The 18,966-nt window shown below is 44.1% G+C and overlaps 1 protein-coding gene across 3 annotated transcripts in view; it reads left to right on the forward strand.

The window, feature by feature from the left end:
* The window catches only part of itpr3 (inositol 1,4,5-trisphosphate receptor, type 3), a 340,721-nt gene that overhangs the window by 271,770 nt on the left and 49,985 nt on the right, over window positions 1-18,966 (forward strand). For 2 of the 3 annotated variants that reach the window (XM_088289554.1, XM_088289556.1), the window contains exons 49-54: window positions 8,302-8,494; window positions 10,907-11,026; window positions 11,110-11,285; window positions 17,283-17,447; window positions 17,518-17,707; window positions 17,786-17,890. In XM_088289554.1, the coding sequence (XP_088145680.1) occupies window positions 8,302-8,494; window positions 10,907-11,026; window positions 11,110-11,285; window positions 17,283-17,447; window positions 17,518-17,707; window positions 17,786-17,890 (949 nt within the window). The remainder of the gene's footprint in view (window positions 1-8,301; window positions 8,495-10,906; window positions 11,027-11,109; window positions 11,286-17,282; window positions 17,448-17,517; window positions 17,708-17,785; window positions 17,891-18,966) is intronic. The other variant, XM_088289555.1, reaches the window with a different exon arrangement.

Below are 18,966 nucleotides of genomic sequence, written 5' to 3' on the forward strand. Positions count from 1 at the left end.
GAGTGAGCGGCCGCTCATCCATCTTTGCAATGTGGTTGAGCCCGGATGTTTGTTGGAAATGTTTTTACTGGAGTATAAGGGGAAGGCACCTTGTCCTGGCAGTTGCTGCGCTATCGTCTTCTTTGCCCGGATGGATCGACGGTGCCGTTTCATAATGAAACGAAAGCACCAAGACAGTCCTACTTTATTTTCCTTTCTTTTGCATGTGTTATTGCCCTCTGTCGAGCAGTGAATGTCGAGACGCATCTCCCGGTTGCTCTTTGATCATTAAATCATTGTTCCATTTGGTCTTCCAACTCGGGCCACCTCACCTTGTTTTCCACGGAAACTCAGCTTTGACTTCGCGAAGCTCGTCGAACATTTTTATTTTTTTACTCCCGTTTGTTTATTTTATAGATCTATTTTAGTTGACATACTGTTACCAAATATGTGTTTGAGAGTGTTTGTAATTTTCAATGTTCAAAAAAGCTAATAATAATTAGAAAAAATATATAAAAAGCTTGTCTTCCTCCTTCCTCCACACCCATGGATCCGTTGATCTTGAATTCTCTCGCGGCTGCTTGATTCCAATGTCGCTCCGCTGTTAGCTTGCAGTTTAAACTTGCTTAGGTGTGTCTATTCAGATGTGCCATTTTTGGGATCCTTATCCAAGGCAATGTTTTGCAAAATGCACATACCGGCTCTCTACATGTCGGCACCTACTGTGGACGTGCCTTTCCTTTGTCTTTCACACCCACCCTTCACCCTTTAACTCTGCATGCTGTCGTCAGTAATGTCCACCTTTCCTCTTTAAAAGCAGCGTGTTGGCAAAAAATGCTTCCAGTCTGCCCAGAATGGCGAAGAATGTCTTACATGTCAGAGTATTGAGGCAAAAAACATTGCTGACCAAAAGTAGAACAGTTTCATCTTGCTTTTACCAAAAAAAAAAAAAAAAGTCATTTGAATGAATCCCAAAATTTTGGGAATAATATTCTATGGACTGAGATGACGAATACAGAACTTTATAGAAGCTCTATGGCTCATTACGTCTGGTGTATTTACAGTGAAGGATTTTAAATGAACAGTCAAAGTGGTGGTAGTGTGATCTGAGGCTGTGACTTTAATTAACTAAATGTACTCAATGCGTACTTAATGCGTGTAGTTGTACAAATGAATCAACCAGCCAAGATTGTCTTGTCCCACGAGCGAGGAGCAGTCCCCTGACTGTCTCAGAGAGAAACCCCCGAGTAGCTTTTTATTGAAGCACAGCAAAGCACATTTGAATATGCAGATTCATACAGAATGGAAAACATGAACCTTTGACTTCATCACACGCGTCCACACGCTTCTTATTTTAACGGGTTTAGCTTACCAGACACTCACTTCTCACTTCTGTTGTGTGAACCCAAACGGTTTCCTGTTTATGACGAACATCGGTGTCTGTGACCTCCTATTGACCTGCGAGCATAGACACCTCTATTGTGTGAGCCAAAACGGTTTCCTGTTTTAAGAGGAACATCTGTGTCTGTGACCTTCTATTGACCTGTAAGCATAGTTTTGAAATATGATACATGACAAAACCTAATTTCTTTAACAATTCCCTCCTGTTTATCACGTTTCAAATTAAAATATCATCAAAGGCTGTTGCTTGAGGGGGGTAAGAAAACTACCCCAAAATTCTGCAACTCTGGGCAAAGATTCGGACAAAAAAGGGTAGAAACCCAGGCCTCAAACAAGGAGCTAAACAGAAAGATAATAGCAAAAATAATAGCAAAAGCTAACAAAGTTACAGCAGCACCCGTGTCTACCAGGAAAACATTTAACATTCCCTGGACTAGCAACAACAGTTCAGATTTTATCATAGGTTCAGTCTCACCACCAGGTGGTGATCAGTTGACAGCTGAGCCCCTCTCTTCAGCCGCGTGTCCAAAACATGCGGCTCCAAAAAAACGACTTCACGACTTCAAAGTTGATCATCGAGCTGCGGCCTAGGGTGTCCTGGTGCCAAGTGCACATATGGACACCCTTCTGTCTGTAGAATCCCCTGTCAGAAAGAGTTTCAATTCCCACCTCCGGCAGAACTTTGCCCACGTACCGGGGAAGGTGGGGGACATTGAGTCTGAGTGGACCATGTTTTGTGCCTCCATTGTTGAGGCAGCCGATCGAAGCTGTGGACGTAAGGTGGTCGGTGCTTGTTGTGGCGGCAACCACCAAACCCGCTTGTGGACACCAGCGGTAAGGGATGCTGTCAGGCTGAAGAAGGAGTGCTATCGGGCCTTTCTGGCCTGTGAGACTCCGGAGGCAGCTGACAGGTACCGACTGGCCAAGCGGAATACAGCTTCGGTGGTTGCCGAAGCAAAAACTCGGTGTGGGAGGAGTTCGGTGAGGCCATGGAAAACAACTTCCAGACGGCTTCGAGGAAATTCTGGTCCACCATCTGGCGTCTCAGGAGAGGGAAGCAGTGTATCATTAACAATGATTATAGTGGAGATGGGGTGCTGCTGACCTCGACTCGGGACGTTGTGAGTCGGTGGGGAGAATACTTCGAAGACCTCCTCAATTCCACCGACACGCCTTCCAATGAGGAAGCAGAGCTTGGGGACTCAGAAGTTGACTCACCTATCTATGGGGCTGAAGTAACCGAGGTGGTTAACAAGCTCCTCTGTGACAAGGCCCCGGGGGTGGATGAGATACGCCCGGAGTTCCTAAAGGCTCTGGATGTTGTGGGGCTGTCATGGTTGACACGCCTCTACAACATTGCGTGGACATCGGGGACAGTGCCTCTTGATTGGCAGACCGGGTGGTGGTCCCCCTCTTTTAGAAGGGGGACCGGAGGGTGTGTTCCAATTACAGAGGAATTACACTCTTCAGCCACCCTGGTAAGGTCTACTCAGGGGTACTGGAGAAGAGGGTCCGTCCTGAGGTCGAATCTCAGATCCAGGAGGAACAGTGTGGTTTTCGTCCTGGCCGTGGAACAGTGAACCAGCTCTACACTCTCTAAAGGGTCCTTGAGGGTGCATGAGAGTTCGCCCAACCAGTCTACATGTTTTGTGGACTTGGAGAAGGCGTTCGACCGTGTCCCTCGAGGAGTTCTGTGGAGTGTGCTTCGGGAATACGAGGTACCAAGTCCACTAATACGGGCTGTTCGGTCCCTGTACTATTGATGTCAGAGTTTGGTCCGCATTGCCGGCAGTAAGTCGGATTAATTTCCAGTGAGGGACTCCGCCAAGGCTGCTCTTTGTCACCGATTCTGTTCATCACTTTTATGGACAGAATTTCTAGGCGCAGTCGAGGCCATCAGGGTGTCCGGTTTGGTGGCCTCAGTATTGCATCTCTGCTTTTTGCAGATGATGTGGTACTGTTGGCTTCTTCAAGCCGTGATCTCCAACTCTCACTGGAGCGCTTCACAGCTGAATGTGAAACGGTTGGGATGAAAATCAGCACTTCCAAATCTGAGACCATGGTTCTCAGTCGGAAAAGGGTGGAGTGCCCTCTCTAGGTTGGGGAAGAGATCCTGCCCCAAGTGGTGGAGTTTAAGTATGTTGGGGTCTTGTTCACTATGAGGGGAAGATGGGGCGAGAGATCGACAGGCGGATCGGTGCAGCGGCCGCTGTGATACGGATGCTCTATCGGTCTGTTGTGGTGAAGAGGGAGCAGAGCCAAAAGGCGAAGCTCTCGATTTACTGGTCGATGTACGTTCCTACCCTCACCTACGGTCACGAGCTGTGGGTCGTGACCGAAAGAACAAGATCTCGGATACCAGCGGCCGAAATGAGTTTCCTCCTCAGGGTGTCCGGGCTCTCGCTTAGAGATAGGGTGAGAAGCTCGGCCATCCGGGAAGGACTCAGTGTCGAGCCGCTGCCCCTCCACGTTTAGAGGACCCTGATGAGGTGGCTCGGGCATCTGATTAGGATGCCTCTGGATGCCTCTCTGGTGAGGTGTTCCGGGCATGTCCCACCGGCAGGAGGCCCTGAGGACGACCCAGGGCACGCTGGAGAGACTTTGTTTCCCGGCTGGCCAAAGAACGCCTGAGGATCCCTCCGGAAGGGCTGGAAGACATGGCTGGGGATAAGGAAGTCCGGGTTTCCCTGCTCAAGCTGCTGCCTCCGTGCCCCGTCCTTGGATGAGCGTCAGAAAATTGATGGATGGATGGATGGACGTTCATAATTTCCTACATAATTTAGGATTTACTCCATTTGACACGTTCCAGTTGGCCAATTTAAATTATGATTCAGAAAGTATTGCTTCAGATGGGACTTAAACAATTCCCGGTGATCCTCTGGAATTCCGCCGTGCAATTTGAAAACAGTGCGGAGTCTGTGAAAGAAATCATCTACAGACTCCTCTGGTTTCTGGGTGCACTTCGCAATTTCCTTTCGATCAACGCTTTTTCTAAACGTGTCGGCACATCTTTCCATAATTCGGCGTAACTGTCCGCCGTCGGGATGTGTAAGTTCTTCATAGGGAATGAACTGTCCATCATTTTGTCTCGGATTAAATTGTTGAACTATGGCGCCGTATTCAGACCTTATTGTTAGTGACAATAGTTTCAAAAATTCTCCTGCATTTAGGCGGTGACGATGGACCATGTCTGTCATTTCAGTAACGAATGCATCAGAATTGTCATTCGGATTTGGGAGTGATCTCGCAATGTCTCTATATTCAGTTGGGGTCCATGGTCTGTATACAAAAATAGGGTCACCATTTTGGATCGGCATTTCTACCATTGGGTTGGCCCGAACTTGGTAATTATCATCCGGTTGGTAACTCATGTCTGGCACCATGGAGTGGTTGGGTTAATAATAAGACTCCACTGACCCACTGAACCTTTTGAACGCATCTGATACTTGTATTGGTCATGATTTTCTTCGTATGATTTTTTTGTTCTGTTTGTTCATCAGGTATTTCACCTGTCGTTTGAGAATATGATTCAAAGACGGGTATAATTTTGTATGTGTGTCTTTGGTATCATATTATCAGATTCCGCAATTGTTGTTGGAGTGTGACTTGGTGGTGTTTGTGTCACAGTCCGACCTTGAACAATTGGTTTAATGACGGTAGTTGTCAAATCGTCATCCGCTTTCTTTTTCTTTTCTGTGGTCTTACGTCCTCGAATTTGTCTATCCCTACCAAGAAGGGCTTTGTAACAAAACCACTGTTCACTGTGGGTGTTTCTCTTCTGTCAGTCTTTAAGAGACAATTTACTGCGAAGTCTGTCCAATTCTTCACAGTTGTCCACATTCCCAGAAAATCCATATTTTCCCGCTACTTTCCGGTAATTTTTGTTGTTCCCTTATTGTCAATTTCAGCAAAACGACATTTTTCTTTTATTTCAAAGTGGACAGTTAATTTTCTTGGTCGACCTTGCCACCATTTCTGACAGTCTTAGTTATTATATATGTCTAGATATGGTTCCTCAGTGTTGAGAAAAATTCTAAGTGCCTGACTCTGGGTCGAATACCAAGCTTCCACACCCAATTTGGAGCGGGTATTCCTGGGTGTTTCTACTCACAACCCTTGGTCAGTTTTAGATTTCTCAAACTTCGGGCATTCACACAATACACATTCACTCTCACAGTTGATCACTTCTGTGTCCGTGAAAATAGAAAACACTATTTTTGTGTTCCAGGAATAAATCTGTACTATCTTGGTCTTCCAGAAATAGCAGCAGTTAAATCTGTACTATCTGGTATTACAACTACTGACCTATCTGACAATCTCTCCGCTGGTTGAGACACTCCCGGCTTGTGGATAAAGTTTGTGTTCTCTCGGTGGAGGATGTCCGACGACTGGCCTCGTGGGAAGGGAGGACTTTCGTGATGGTACCGTTTTCAGTTGTCGTTGATTGTCCACCAGAGAAGATGTTTTCATCTCGCTCGAAGAACCAAGTTTAGAATGTCAGAGAGGTTTTGGCAAAACAACCAGACAATGAATCAAGACAGGTTGCAGCCAAGATTGTCTTGTCACTCGCACGAGGAGCAATCCCTTGAATGTCTCATAGAGAAAAGAGAACACCCCCGTGTCGCTTTTTATTGAAGCACAGCAAAGCAGATTTGAATATGCAGATTCATACAGAATGGAAAACATAACACTTTGACTTTATCACACCCGTCCACACGCTTCCTGTTATTCTAACGGTTTAGCTTTAGACAACTTTGGTTCTCATTTCTGTTAAGTGTGAACCCAACCGGTTTCCTGTTTTAAGAGGAACATCTGTGTCTGCAACCTTCTATTGACCTGTAAGCATAGTTTTGAAACATGATAACATGACAAAACTTCTTTAACAGTTTTTTATATTCAAGAAAGAAGATGTCAGATAAAGAGTTTCTTAAATTATTTGGAGTTCAGGAAATAGTACAAAGACAGATATCTGGGCGGCTTTTTCTTCACCTCACGAGAAACTGTACTCGAGCGAGTACAGTTGGAAAAATCGCGCTTTCTTTAAGCCCACTCTCGCATTTTATATGATTTCTCTAGCCAGGTTTCTATGACAATGATAATGTAGGTTGAAATCGGTTGTCCTCGTTTCCTCCCACGGCACGGGTCTATGTCCAAGGGAAGGTCCTCTCTAGGTGTGCGTGTGTGCTTTTGCAAGCAATGTTGTGACTTGTGACCCCTCGAGTGCCCTATTTAGTATGTCTGCATCTCTACGGCATATGTGGAAAATGTGCTTTCGCGTATTTGTGTCCATGAAGTGCCTGTTTGGTTTGTAATCAGTTTGTAACGTGCAGACTGAATATGTTTGCTGTGAATGTGAGTGTAGGGCATGAAAATACTGTGTGCAAGTTTGAGATCTATGACTGAAAATTTTAATAGAGTTCACACATTTAAACTACCGTATTTTTACGGCCATAAGACACGCTGCATCAAAGGGCGCAACACCAGTTGAGGGTGCTATTTCCGCATTTAATGCATATACTAGGCGCGCCGCACTACAAGGCGCTAGCTCAGCTGCTCGCGCTAGCTCAGAGCCGCTCGCGCTAGCTGATGCCAGCTCACCAAGACTCAATCCCCTAAAGACTCAATCCCCTAAGGGATCGTTGCGCTCGCTCAGCCGCTCGCTCAGCCGCTCGCTCAGCCGCTCGCGCTAGCTCAGCCGCTCGCACTAGCTGTTTCCAGCTCACCAAGACTCAATCCCCTAAGGGATTGTTGCCAGGGGTATCACCCTGTTTCAATGACAGATGTCATGAAACTACTGGGAGTCACTGTCAATAACAATGACTCTAACCAATAAAAGGTGTCTTGGCAATAGTCTACTATACAACGTCAGGGGGGGGGACTTCACTGTCCACCACACTCCTTAGAGTCACGGTTTCAAATCAAAACCAAAAAAAACTCAGCATAAAAGCAAACAATGAAACAAAGAAATAAGATTAACACAAAACATGTATCTCTCATGCCATCTATATACCCAAAAGAAATAAAAATAACACAAAAAGCAATGGCTTCTTGGGAGCCTCTCAGACTCAGCCAATCACATGGCTGTTTAGAGAGATGTGCATGGCTGTTTAGAGAGATGTGCATGGCTGTTTAGAGAGATGTGCTGTTGTGCTTTGGGCTTTTTGCAGTCTGTTGTCTAAACCTGGGACGTTTCTTGCTTTCAATAACATAAATGATAAGACAGACTACAACATTGTGGACAGCTGCCCTTTTGTCCAGCTTTCTCCTACACCATCACCCAAACACCATAGTCACATAATGTATAAGTCACGGTCAATTAGAAGCATAGATGACTCAGACTTTGTCCAGCAGGGTGTGCTAACATGCACTCCAAACAGCCCAATGAGTAAAAGGGTTGATGATCGGGCGCGTCCCTTTACAAGGCGCTTTGTTTGTTTTGGGAAAGATTAGGGACTTTAAAGAGCGCCCTATGGCCTGGAAAATACTGTAAGTTTTGTGAATTTAGCATATGAGAATAATATAGTAATCAGTAAACACCGTCACGACAATCCCAGTCATTCTTGTGACCGGTGCTTCTAGTTTCATTTGATAAAAACTTCTTGTCTAATCAATGTTCAACATACTCAACATCTTCAGTAAATATGAACCTGCTATAAATTTAACAATTGACATTCTGTCCCGTAAATGTTTAAAATAATGTCAGTAATAGTAATACAATCCTTCAATGCCACTATTGTAGTAGCACTGCAAAATGGTTTATGAGGACCAAAATGTCATAATATTTATCTTATAGTAGTTCACACATTGAGTGCCCCATTGGCCCCGCCCTCTGCACGCCCTTGGCCGATTAATTTGTCGGCCACTCTTTTCTACTTATTACCACTTTCTCACAACAAGCGTTGTTTGCATGTGCACATGCAGATTGTGCGAGAGGATCGCAGCATGGAGCAGATCGTGTTTCCTGTCCATCCCATCTGTGAATTCCTGACAGAGGAATCCAAGCTACGTGTCTTCAACGCGACGGAGCAGGATGAGCAGGGCTCTAAGGTGACCCATTTCTTCGAGCAGACGTCCTTCCTGCATGGAGAGATGGAGTGGCAAAAGAAGCTGCGGAGTGAGTCTAAGGGGCCAGCTATCACATTGATCAGGATTACCTCATACACACTCATGACATTTTCTCACGACTTAAACATTGTTTCAGAGACATTACTGAAATGCCCCCCCTATGAAAACTTACTCAGCTTGACTACTAAAACGCTCTCATATTCACGACCGAAACACTGAAACTATTTAGGAGAACGCTCTCACACGCAACTAAAATGCTCTTGGAATTCTCTCACATCACGACTAAAATTATTCTCTCTTACACGACTGGAAAATTATTCATTTGTGCACACTAAAACACTCTTGTTCTGAAAAGATCTCACACACTACTAAAGCGCTCTCACTAATGAAATACTTTCAGACTGTACTTGTATACTTTTTTCATTCGCTCAACCGCACTACTGAAAGCCTTTCACACACTCCTGAAATGTTCTCTCATTCAATACTGAAACAATATTTTCTCACAATTCAGCTGAATGACGCATCGTTAACATACTGGTATCATGATACAAACTTTCAAGAAATGTAATTCATACACAGGGAATTTATAAAGAGAGAGCACGGTATCAGGGGTGTCAAACAGCGGGATAGGCAATCTCAAGGTACTCTGTTGTAAAGATGGTCCGTTTTTCACTACCAAACTTTCTTTATGCAGTTTTTGCCCAGAAAAATGAAATTGACATTCATTTCAATATCATAATTTTAGCACAATAATACCTGGATTGCCCCTTTTTACAACTGGGTGTGCGCGGCGTAGGGCAACCTCGACGCTCATGGGTAACTCGATGAGCGGAAGCTCAATAATCAGAAGTACTTCTCGGCAGCTTTCAGTTTTCAAATTAAGTGTTTTTAGCGAATGTAAGCATAGTCAAATATAAAAATATTTTAATGTATGGTTTTAAAGTAGAATTCGCTTGTGTCACCTTTTTAATGACAGCCAATGGGAGCTTTACAAAGTTACCTAAAAATAAGTATTGATATCTATATGTACATGTTTTAAAGATTGATAAGTAGACATGCATAGAATCTTGCATTAAGGTTTAATAAAATTGATAAGATGTATTTTTCTTCGGTCAGTGGTCTCACCTTGCATCATCTATAAACTTGCAATACGTCAGTTGCTTGTGATTTGTGCAGAAGAAAGTTACTATATCTCAAGCGTTAATCTTTTTTCTCCAACGTCTTGACCAGCATTGGTGTATTTGAGTACAGTGACTGCTGTAAATTAGAGCGTTGCAACAGTACCATCGTGGACTTTGTATAATGGGTGGTGCAAAAACTAACATCAAAAACAGTCATATAAAACACTTTAATGAACAGGCAAAACTACAAACACAGACACACACAAACAGACAGTCCATTTAAAACATTTTCAGACTGCAGCGTCTTTCCAAGTCTTTCATCCCACTCCTTCAATCCTTCCTTGCAGTCTTCTGTTTTACCTCTTTCCAACTGCTCAGCCAGCAGTACCTGTTCACTGTTCGCAGACACGAGTCAAAATCTATTAAGCATATACGCACACACATGCGTATACACAAATATACAAGTTGACGTTAGTAAATATAATCTTTATCTAAACTCTATTTTCCAGATAATCTTTCATCACAATGAGACTTACTTGCGACTCCATTTTCTAATTTTGAAGATGACAAACCGCCTAGTAGAGACACTTCCGCTCATTGAGGTACCCGTGAGCATTGAGGTTGCCGCCCGCCGCGCCCACCAGTCTCCCTTTTTCAGCCACTGATAAGCATTTCTCAAGCAATGCACGTAAGTGCATATGCCCATTTCTGGGTTTTATGGCCAGCGACACAGAGCCGGATGCGCCAAGTCTAATCGATGCAGTTTATACAGTACACTTAATTGTTAACCATATTTACAATATCATATTTAAAAAGGATGAAATAGTGAACTTTGGGGGAAAGATTTTCACGAGCAGGCGCACCGCTCGCCGGCTCCATTGACTTGAATGAGAAATCGCTCGCTCAGGGGCGTCTGTCAAACTCCAGTCCTCAAGGGCCGATGTCCTTCATGTTTTCCATCTCCCCCGGCTGCAACACACCTGATTCAAATGCGCAGGATACTTATCAGACTTCTGCGGGGACTGTGATGGCCGGCTGTGATTGGCTAAAGGAGGCGGAACCAGAAGTCGCCACTTGACTTTGCTATCACAACACAAATGTTTGTTTGAGTCTCACATTTTATGTATTTTTCTTTATTTACTTATAAACCTTTGTGGTTGTGGTTTTCTGTCAAATCGTGGTGAGATAATTTATATTCGAGACTGGCTAGTGTGTTTGTACATCGAAATGCTCTCATATTCAGTAGTGTGTGTGCGAGACCATTTCATAAACGAGTGTATCTGCAGGCGCACACACGTTCATGTACTTGTTTACACTTGAATGACACAAGTGTGTGGCAGGCATGCCAGTGCTCTACTGGTTCTCCAGGAGGATGACACTGTGGGGCACCATCTCCTTCAACCTGGCTGTCTTTATCAACCTCATCATCGCTTTCTTCTACCCATATGACTCAGGACAAGGTGCGACTTAAAATGCTAAATTGACGTCACGTTCTTTGTTTATAACCAGAAACTTAACGCCTCCCCCTCCTCTACCCTTCTAGCAGGTGCCATTGATGACTCTCTGCTACTGATGCTGTTTTGGGTTCTGACTGGGCTCTCTGTACTGGCCTTACTCTCTCAGCGCTATGGCCTCCAGCCGCTGACTTTGGCACTCATCCTGAGGTCCATCTACCACTTGGGTATCAGGAACACTCTCATCCTTCTGGGCACGCTCAATGTAAGACCAACCAAATCATGTCAGGAAAAAGACTGTATAATGTGTCTTAATATTACTGTATACAGTCCCCTCCAAAAGTATTGGAACATCAAGATCAATTCCTTTGTTTTGCTTTTTTTGTTTACTCAAGATATTTTTCGGGTTTCAGATCAAAAGATGAACTTATTTCATGGCATTGACATCAAGATGTGTGAAACAACAACAGAGCACCTATTGTTTGAACCCACCCACTTTTCAAGTGAGCAAAAGTATTGGAACATGTGACTGACGGGTGCTTTTAGATTGATTACTTAAAATAGTGCTTGTTTTTAGCTTTGGTTTTCACCTGTGATAACTGCATTATCTGTTAAGTAAACATGATTTGCAAGGATTTTCAAGATAGCGTACAGTGCGTTGGGATAAGACGTTGCCCGACGACATCCCGGCGGAACTGTTCCCCGTCTACACGTTCCCTTCACTGCGGAAGCGGTGCCGCGGCAAACGCGGTGGCCGGCTGACGAAGCTAAAAAGGGAGCTGAAGCACGCTTCGTCCCCTAATCGATCCCGAACGCATGGATGTACCCCATGGCAGCACGTTCGAGAACCCTGCTTGCTACCAGCCATCGGCTGTCCAGAGGAGCTTAGGCTGCGCTCCCATCTGCGTGTCCTCCGACGGAGCGTCGATCAACAACTCGCCAATCGTAGGAGCTACGCACACCTACAACTCCCTCACGGGTAGCGTTGTTAAACGCCCGTTGGCTGACGAACAAAACTTTTATTCCGAGGGAGCTATTTCTTCACAATGAGTTGGATTTCCTCTGCCAAGGAAAGACCTGGACGAGCACCGGTGAGTGCAGTGCGATGCTGGAACTATTACCGCCTGCATGTTCTTACTTGGACGCTCCGAGAACATCAGGTCGTGGTGGAGGAACGGCAACAATTTTTAAAAACAAGTATGAATTTAAGCAGTGTATATTGGCTTCTATAGACCTCCGAAATACAACAAGGAATTTCTGAATGACTTTTCAAATTTTCTTGCGGAAATCATGCTAAAATATGATCATATCGTGCTGATGGGGGATTTTTCATATCCATCTGTGTTGTCCTGAAAATGCACTATGCAAAGGACTTTTCAAAACTCATAGACTCTTTCAATTTGGTACAATGTGTGTTTGGCCCCACTCATAAACAAGGACGTACGTTAGACCTTGGCCTTACTTTTGGTTTGTCGATCTCAAATTTGAAAGTCTTGGACAATGTTATTTCTGATCACATGACAGTGCTCTTTGATGTATTGTTTTCCTCTGCTGCTGTTCAGCCTCCTACCAGTGAATGCAACTGCCGGGTTTTGAACCCCCTGACTGCTAGTTGGTTCTCTGAAGCCTTTGATCAGCTCTGTGTTCCCTCGTCAAACACAGATGAACTCAGCTATTGGTTCCACTCGTCATGTAGTGATATTCTGGATTCTGTGGCTCCATTAAAAATTATGCAGCCAAACGTAAGACCGAAGCGAAGGTTTAATGTAAGAACACGTGCAGCTAAAGAAGAATGCCGCAAAGCTGAACGCAGGTGGAAAAAAGACTCATATCAAATTCTAAAAGACTGCTGGCACAGTTATCAAAACAAGGTGAAAGAGTCAATGAGGGAGTACTTGTCCAGTCTTATTCAGGCAAATTGTCATAAGCCGCAAACTCTATTTCAAACTATCGATTCTGCAATTGCACTGACTCATCCCCTGAAATGTGTAATACATTTTTGCAGTTTTTTATGGACCAGGTTGTTACAGCTCGCACTCATCTTTCAAATACTACATTCGACCCCTCCGTACACTTTCCTTGTTCCGCAGTGTTAGATTCCTTTGACGCGATCTCCTTGTCATCTTTGGAGGATGTGGTTTGCCATACTAAGCCATCCGGCTCTCCACATGACGCTTTCCCTCCTCATTTATTGAAAGAAGTTATCCCAAGTATTGACGTGTAGTCCCCCAAAATTTTGAACATGCTGTAGTGGAACCCCTGCTTAAGAAACCTGGCTTTGATCAAGGCATATTGTCAATTTTAGACCCATTTCCAAAATGCCTTTTATTTAAAAAATTTTGGAAAATGTGGCGCACTTGCAGTTACGATGCTTTTTGGATGAACACAACGTTATGGTTTTCCAGTCAGGTTTCAAGAAAATGCATAGCACAGAGCCAGCTCTGTTACAAGTGTGAAATTATATTCTTCTGGCAAACGACACTGGAGAATATGTATGCCTTGTCTTGTTAGATCCAACTGCAGCGTTTGACACGGTGGACCACAATATTCTCGCTCGTTTAGAGCACCAGGTGGGCATCAGTGGTTGCGCTCTAGAATGGTTTGGATCCTATTTGATTGGTAGCACCTTTTGTGTTCGCCAAGGTTGCACTGAGTCCCGCTCTGCCCCTTTCTCGTACGGTGTCCCACAAGGTTCCGTTTTGGGACCCTTGCTGTTTTCGTTATACTTGCTGCCCCTAGGTTCCATCCTGCAAAAACATGGAATTGCCTTCCATTGCTATGCAGATGACAGATCTTTGTCCCACTGAGTAAAAAAGACGCTTTCTCCTTGAGACCTCTTTTGTCCTGCCTAGAGGATATCAAAATCTGGATGTCACTTAACTTCCTGAATTTCAATGAAAAGAAGACAGAGGTTATGGTTTTGGTCCCAGTGGCCCTTCCAATCCTGTTGACCTCGGCCCCCTGACATCTTATCTAAAGCCAACTGTCAAACTTGGGTTTTAAACTGGAAATTAGATCAGCAGATCAGTGCTGTTGTTCGATCCAGCTTCTTTCATCTTAGGCAGCTGGCTAAAGTGAATCCCTTTCTTTCCCCACTGCACTTAGAAACAGTAATCCACGCATTTCTTTCATCTAGGCTAGATTACTGCAATGCTCTTTACTTTGGAGTCAGCCAGTCCATGCTCAAGCGCCTCCAACTGGTCCAAAATGCTGCCGCTCGCCTTTTAACTGGAGTTCGGAAGACAGATGACATCTCCCCAATCTTAGCCTCTCTTCACTGGCTTCCAGTGCACTTTAGAGTTCGCATTAAGATACTGCTGTTCGTCTTCAAAGCTTTAAATGGATTCGTCCCAGCGTACCTCTCTGAGCTCCTCCGCCCCTACGCACCTGCCTGCTGCCTCAGGTCTGTGGTCCAAATGCTGCTGGAGGTGCCGAGGACTAAGCGAAGCCTCAGGGGGGATCGCGCCTTTTCTGTTGCCAGTCCTTCCCTATGGAATGAGCTACCATTTATTGTTAGGCAACCCCCTTCTCTGTCCATTTTTATAAACCCGTTTGAAGACACATTTTTATTCTTTTCCGTGGGCAGCTTAATCCTGCAGCAAGATCATGATTAAAAACACACTGCCAACACAACAAAGGAGTATATCAGGGACAAAAAGTGGAACGTTTTAGACTGGCCAAGAGAATCACCGGACCTTAACCCAATGTTTCCAGGGGGCCACGGTGCGATGTTGAGGGGGGCGCATGCTAACATGGGGCAAACTTTTTTTTCCGTCATGGTACGGCTGAACGATGTATGGTTTTGGGACCGTAATTGCAATCTCAGACAACACGATTTTGAGATCGTCAAAGCTGTGGTTTGTGCCCCTAGTTCACGCAGTCGGTCACCCATTACTGATTAAAAAAAGCGTCGCCCTGTCGCTCACCTCTATGTGAATGCTAGGCGCCATGCTATCTTGCGCCGCGGTAGTATGAGCTTTATTTGTATTATTTCTAAGTCCGTGCACAGCTGCAGCAACAAGCTGCGTGATGACAAACGACCCCACTAACAAGAAGCGTTCTAAACGAGGAGGCAAACGAGGAAGCGCTAAGTGTGCTAATCGCTAAAATGAAGTACAGAGTAATAAGTGCTTCGATGTACGCTCGACTTTTAACAGAAGTCTGACTTGGACCGCTTTTGTGAATATCCAGGGAACAGACGTTGAGACGGTCTCAACTTACAAGTGCCTGGGTGTTCAGCTGAACACTATACTGGACTGGAGCGACAACACAGACGCTCTCTATGGGAAGGGTCAGAGGAGACTCTTCCTACTCAGGAGGCTGAGGTCCTTTGGCGTTCAGGGGGCACTCCTCAGGAACTTCTATGACTCTGTGGTTTCATCTTTCATTTTCTATGGAGTGGTCTCCTGGGCAGGAGGCATCCCAGCCCGGTACAAAAAGAGAATAGACAAACTGGTGAGGAGAGCTAGCTCTGTCCTGGGCTGCTCCGTGGACTCTGTGGGGGGGAGGAGGATGACGACAAAACTGTCATCAATGCCGGACAACCCAGCCCACCCACTCAATGACACTCTAAGAACCCTCCACAGCTCCTTCAGTGATAGAGTATTACACCCTCGCTGTGTGAAGGAGCAATTTCGCCGCTCCTCCCTGCTGACTGCTGCCAGACTTTTTCACACGAACATTTGGTCAGGCCTACGGGCATTAGTGCAATTGTGCAGTCCTAGGATGCAATACATACTACTACTGTACTTTATCGAATGGTGTACTTAAATATTGACCAATGCTGTATTTTGTTTACCATTGCAGTATTTTCTATCATTGCAGTATTTTTTTATCATTACAGTATTTTTTATCACTGCAGTATTTTTTTATCATGACAGCATTTTTATTTATTTCCCCTCTGTACCATGGACAGACATTAGGAGTGTTTCCTTACACTTGTATATGTTGTGGGATGTAAGTGTGTATATACATGGGGATTTGTGTATATATGTATATACTGTGTATATTTGCATGCTTTTTCTGGATGTCTGCTGCTATTGTTATACATTAACGGCTACATTACGCTGCTGCCTCTGTTTGATCCATATCTTTGCTGCTGTAACACTGCAAATTTCCCCATTGTGGGACTATTAACGGACATCTTTATCTTTATCTGCATAAAGACTCAACAACTGATTAGAGTTCCGATATTTAGTTTCTTCAATTTCTGGAGTTCTGGAAATAGTACAAAGACAGATATCTGGGCGGATTTTTCTTAATCTCACGAGAAACTGCACTCAGGTGAGCACAGTAGAAAAATGCGCGCCAGCTTCAGTTTTTATAGGAGTTTTTTATGTCAAGGGTAATGTCGGTTGAATCGGTCGTCCTCGCTCCCTCCCACTGCACGGGTCCACGTCCAAGGGAAGGTCCTCCCCATGTTAGTCATCGTCTGGATAGTTGATTCCCGTCTGGTCCCCACGACTGGCACGCCAAAGCTGTCCTTCTCCGGCGGGCAGTCTCTCCGTCTCTCTTCCCGCTGGCATTCCTCTGTAATCTTGTCGGTGTACATGTGTGCGTGTGTATATGCATGTGAATGTGCAGGTGTATGTTTATGTGTGTGTGTATGTGCGTGTGTATGTGCGTGTGCTCCGATCTCCAATTGTTATGTCTTTCGGAATGTGTCTTTTGCGATAGCGTCTATGTGACACCTCCAGTGCCCAATTTGGTATGTTTGCATCTTCTACAGCAAATGTGGAGAATGTGCTTCGTCGCATTTGCCCATGAAGTGCTGTGAGTGCAGGTCATGGAAATGCTATGTGTGCAAAAGTTTGTCTCACTACTGAAAATGTCAACAAAGTTCACACATTTAAACTAAGTACTCTAAATTTAGCATATGAGAATAATAAAATAAATCAGTAAACATCAGGACTACAATCCCAGTCATTCTTGTGACCGGTGCTTCTAGTTTCATTTGATAAATGCTTCTTGTTTAATCAATGTTTAACATATTCTGTAAATATGAACCTGCTAAATTAAATAATTGACATTCTGTCCCTTAAGTGTTTAAAATAATGCCAGTAATAGTAATACAATCCTTCAATATGTTGAGGGATGTGAGTGTGTACAAACATGGGGATTTACGTACATACTTACGTATATACTCTGAGCTGTAACACTGCAAATGTCCCCATTGTGGAACTAATAAAGGCCATATTTATCTTTATCTTTGTCTTTATCTTTGTCTTTATCTTTATCTTTATTGTTGCTATCTTTCTTGCAGCTGATCAACAAGGTGGTGTTTGTGGTGAGCTTTGTGGGAAACAATGGGACATTCATCATGGGCTACAAGGCCATGGTGATGGACGTGGAGTTCCTGTACCATCTGGGCTATGTGCTGACCTCTACATTGGGCCTCTGTGCGCACGAACTATTCTACAGCATCCTGGTATGTAGCTCGTGTTCTCCACTGACGTGAGAAGGCATGCTGTGGCTAACAAGCATGTCCATGTCGTCAGCTCTTTGACCTGATTTACCGCGAGGAGACACTGTTCAATGTGATCAAGAGTGTGACACGCAATGGTCGCTCCATTCTGCTGACTGCGCTTCTTGCACTCATCCTTGTCTACCTCTTCTCCATCGTGGGTTTCCTGTGCCTCAAGGAGGACTTCATCATGGAGGTGGACCCACTGCCGCAGATTCCAGCAGGTAATGTCACCATGGTTTCCAAGATGTCATACCATCTAATTTTGCTAACAAATGCTAACTGAGCATTTGCTTTGTCAGCTCTTCAGCAGAGGAATGCTGCGCAGGACTTCCACAAGTCGTGTTCGATAGATGACATCCACTGTATGGCAGAGGGCGAAGTTGCGGCTGAGAGCGAGCACAATGGTATGCATTCATCTTTTGTTCAAGGTATTTTAAGTATTAAAAAAAAAAACAGTAGTAGTGAAGCATGTCTACTCGATACTGATGTCATTAACACAACAAATGAAAATTTAACATCAGTAACACACCTGCAATTATAACATCGGCTCAACTACTCTTGTCATATATTATAGAAATAATAATAATCAGTGCTCAAGCTTTACCTTTTTTTCTTGGGAGACAGTGGTTAATAAAATCAATTTCCGCAATCAAAATAATAATCTTAATAAATTGTATAATAGCATTGTGGTGGGCAAAGAGGGGAGCACAACATAATGTGAAGGAGAAGTGGGAAAGAGAAGGCACCATTAATTTCACCATGGTTGAGTCATGAAATCTTTTAGCTAGTGTGGCTAAAGAGTGTGTTTTTAGCCACATTTGAGTGTAGTAAGCCACGACATTACACAGTACCTGTTGCGCAAATAAATAACACATAACACTTTAGGGAATGCGCATTTTTTTCAGGTTGTGGGTATAGCTTGATGGCTTAATGCATGTTTTAGTGGTAGAAATGGTCCAAGTTATTATCAATAAAGATGTGAGAATTGCACTAAATCGCCACAAATGAAATGAGGGCACTTTTTATGCTTTATCTCAGGAATTCAGTGCTAAATTTATCAACGCATATCTTCCGACATTTATCCATCCATGAGCTGAACTGCTTATATCCTCATCAGGGTCGCGGGAATGCTGGAGCCAACTTGTGAAGTAAATTCAAAATGGCTGACTTTCTTTTGTTTTTAGCATGTGGCTTTAAGAGACTTTTTTTGTAAGTCTTGGCCTGTTACATTCCACCAAATTTCCGTAGATCTATGTGAAACGTACAACCAGGACTGCTTTTTTAAATATTTGTAGATGGAGCTAGCAAACCATCTTTTAAAAATTGCACAATAAACAAATAAAATATTGATCTGTTTGCCAGGCCTGGTATGTGTGCAAAGTTTGATGAGTCTGCATTTTTAGACTCTCAAAAGAAGACTTGTTTTCTTGGTGAATAGGAGTTGCCAAGGCAACAGCTTTGCATGTAACGGTTGGGTGGA

The sequence above is a fragment of the Idiotropiscis lumnitzeri genome, chromosome 3 (assembly GCF_059441095.1).
Source record: "Idiotropiscis lumnitzeri isolate Australia: NSW breed Sydney's pygmy pipehorse chromosome 3, RoL_Ilum_1.0, whole genome shotgun sequence".
NCBI classification, from domain to species: domain Eukaryota; kingdom Metazoa; phylum Chordata; class Actinopteri; order Syngnathiformes; family Syngnathidae; genus Idiotropiscis; species Idiotropiscis lumnitzeri.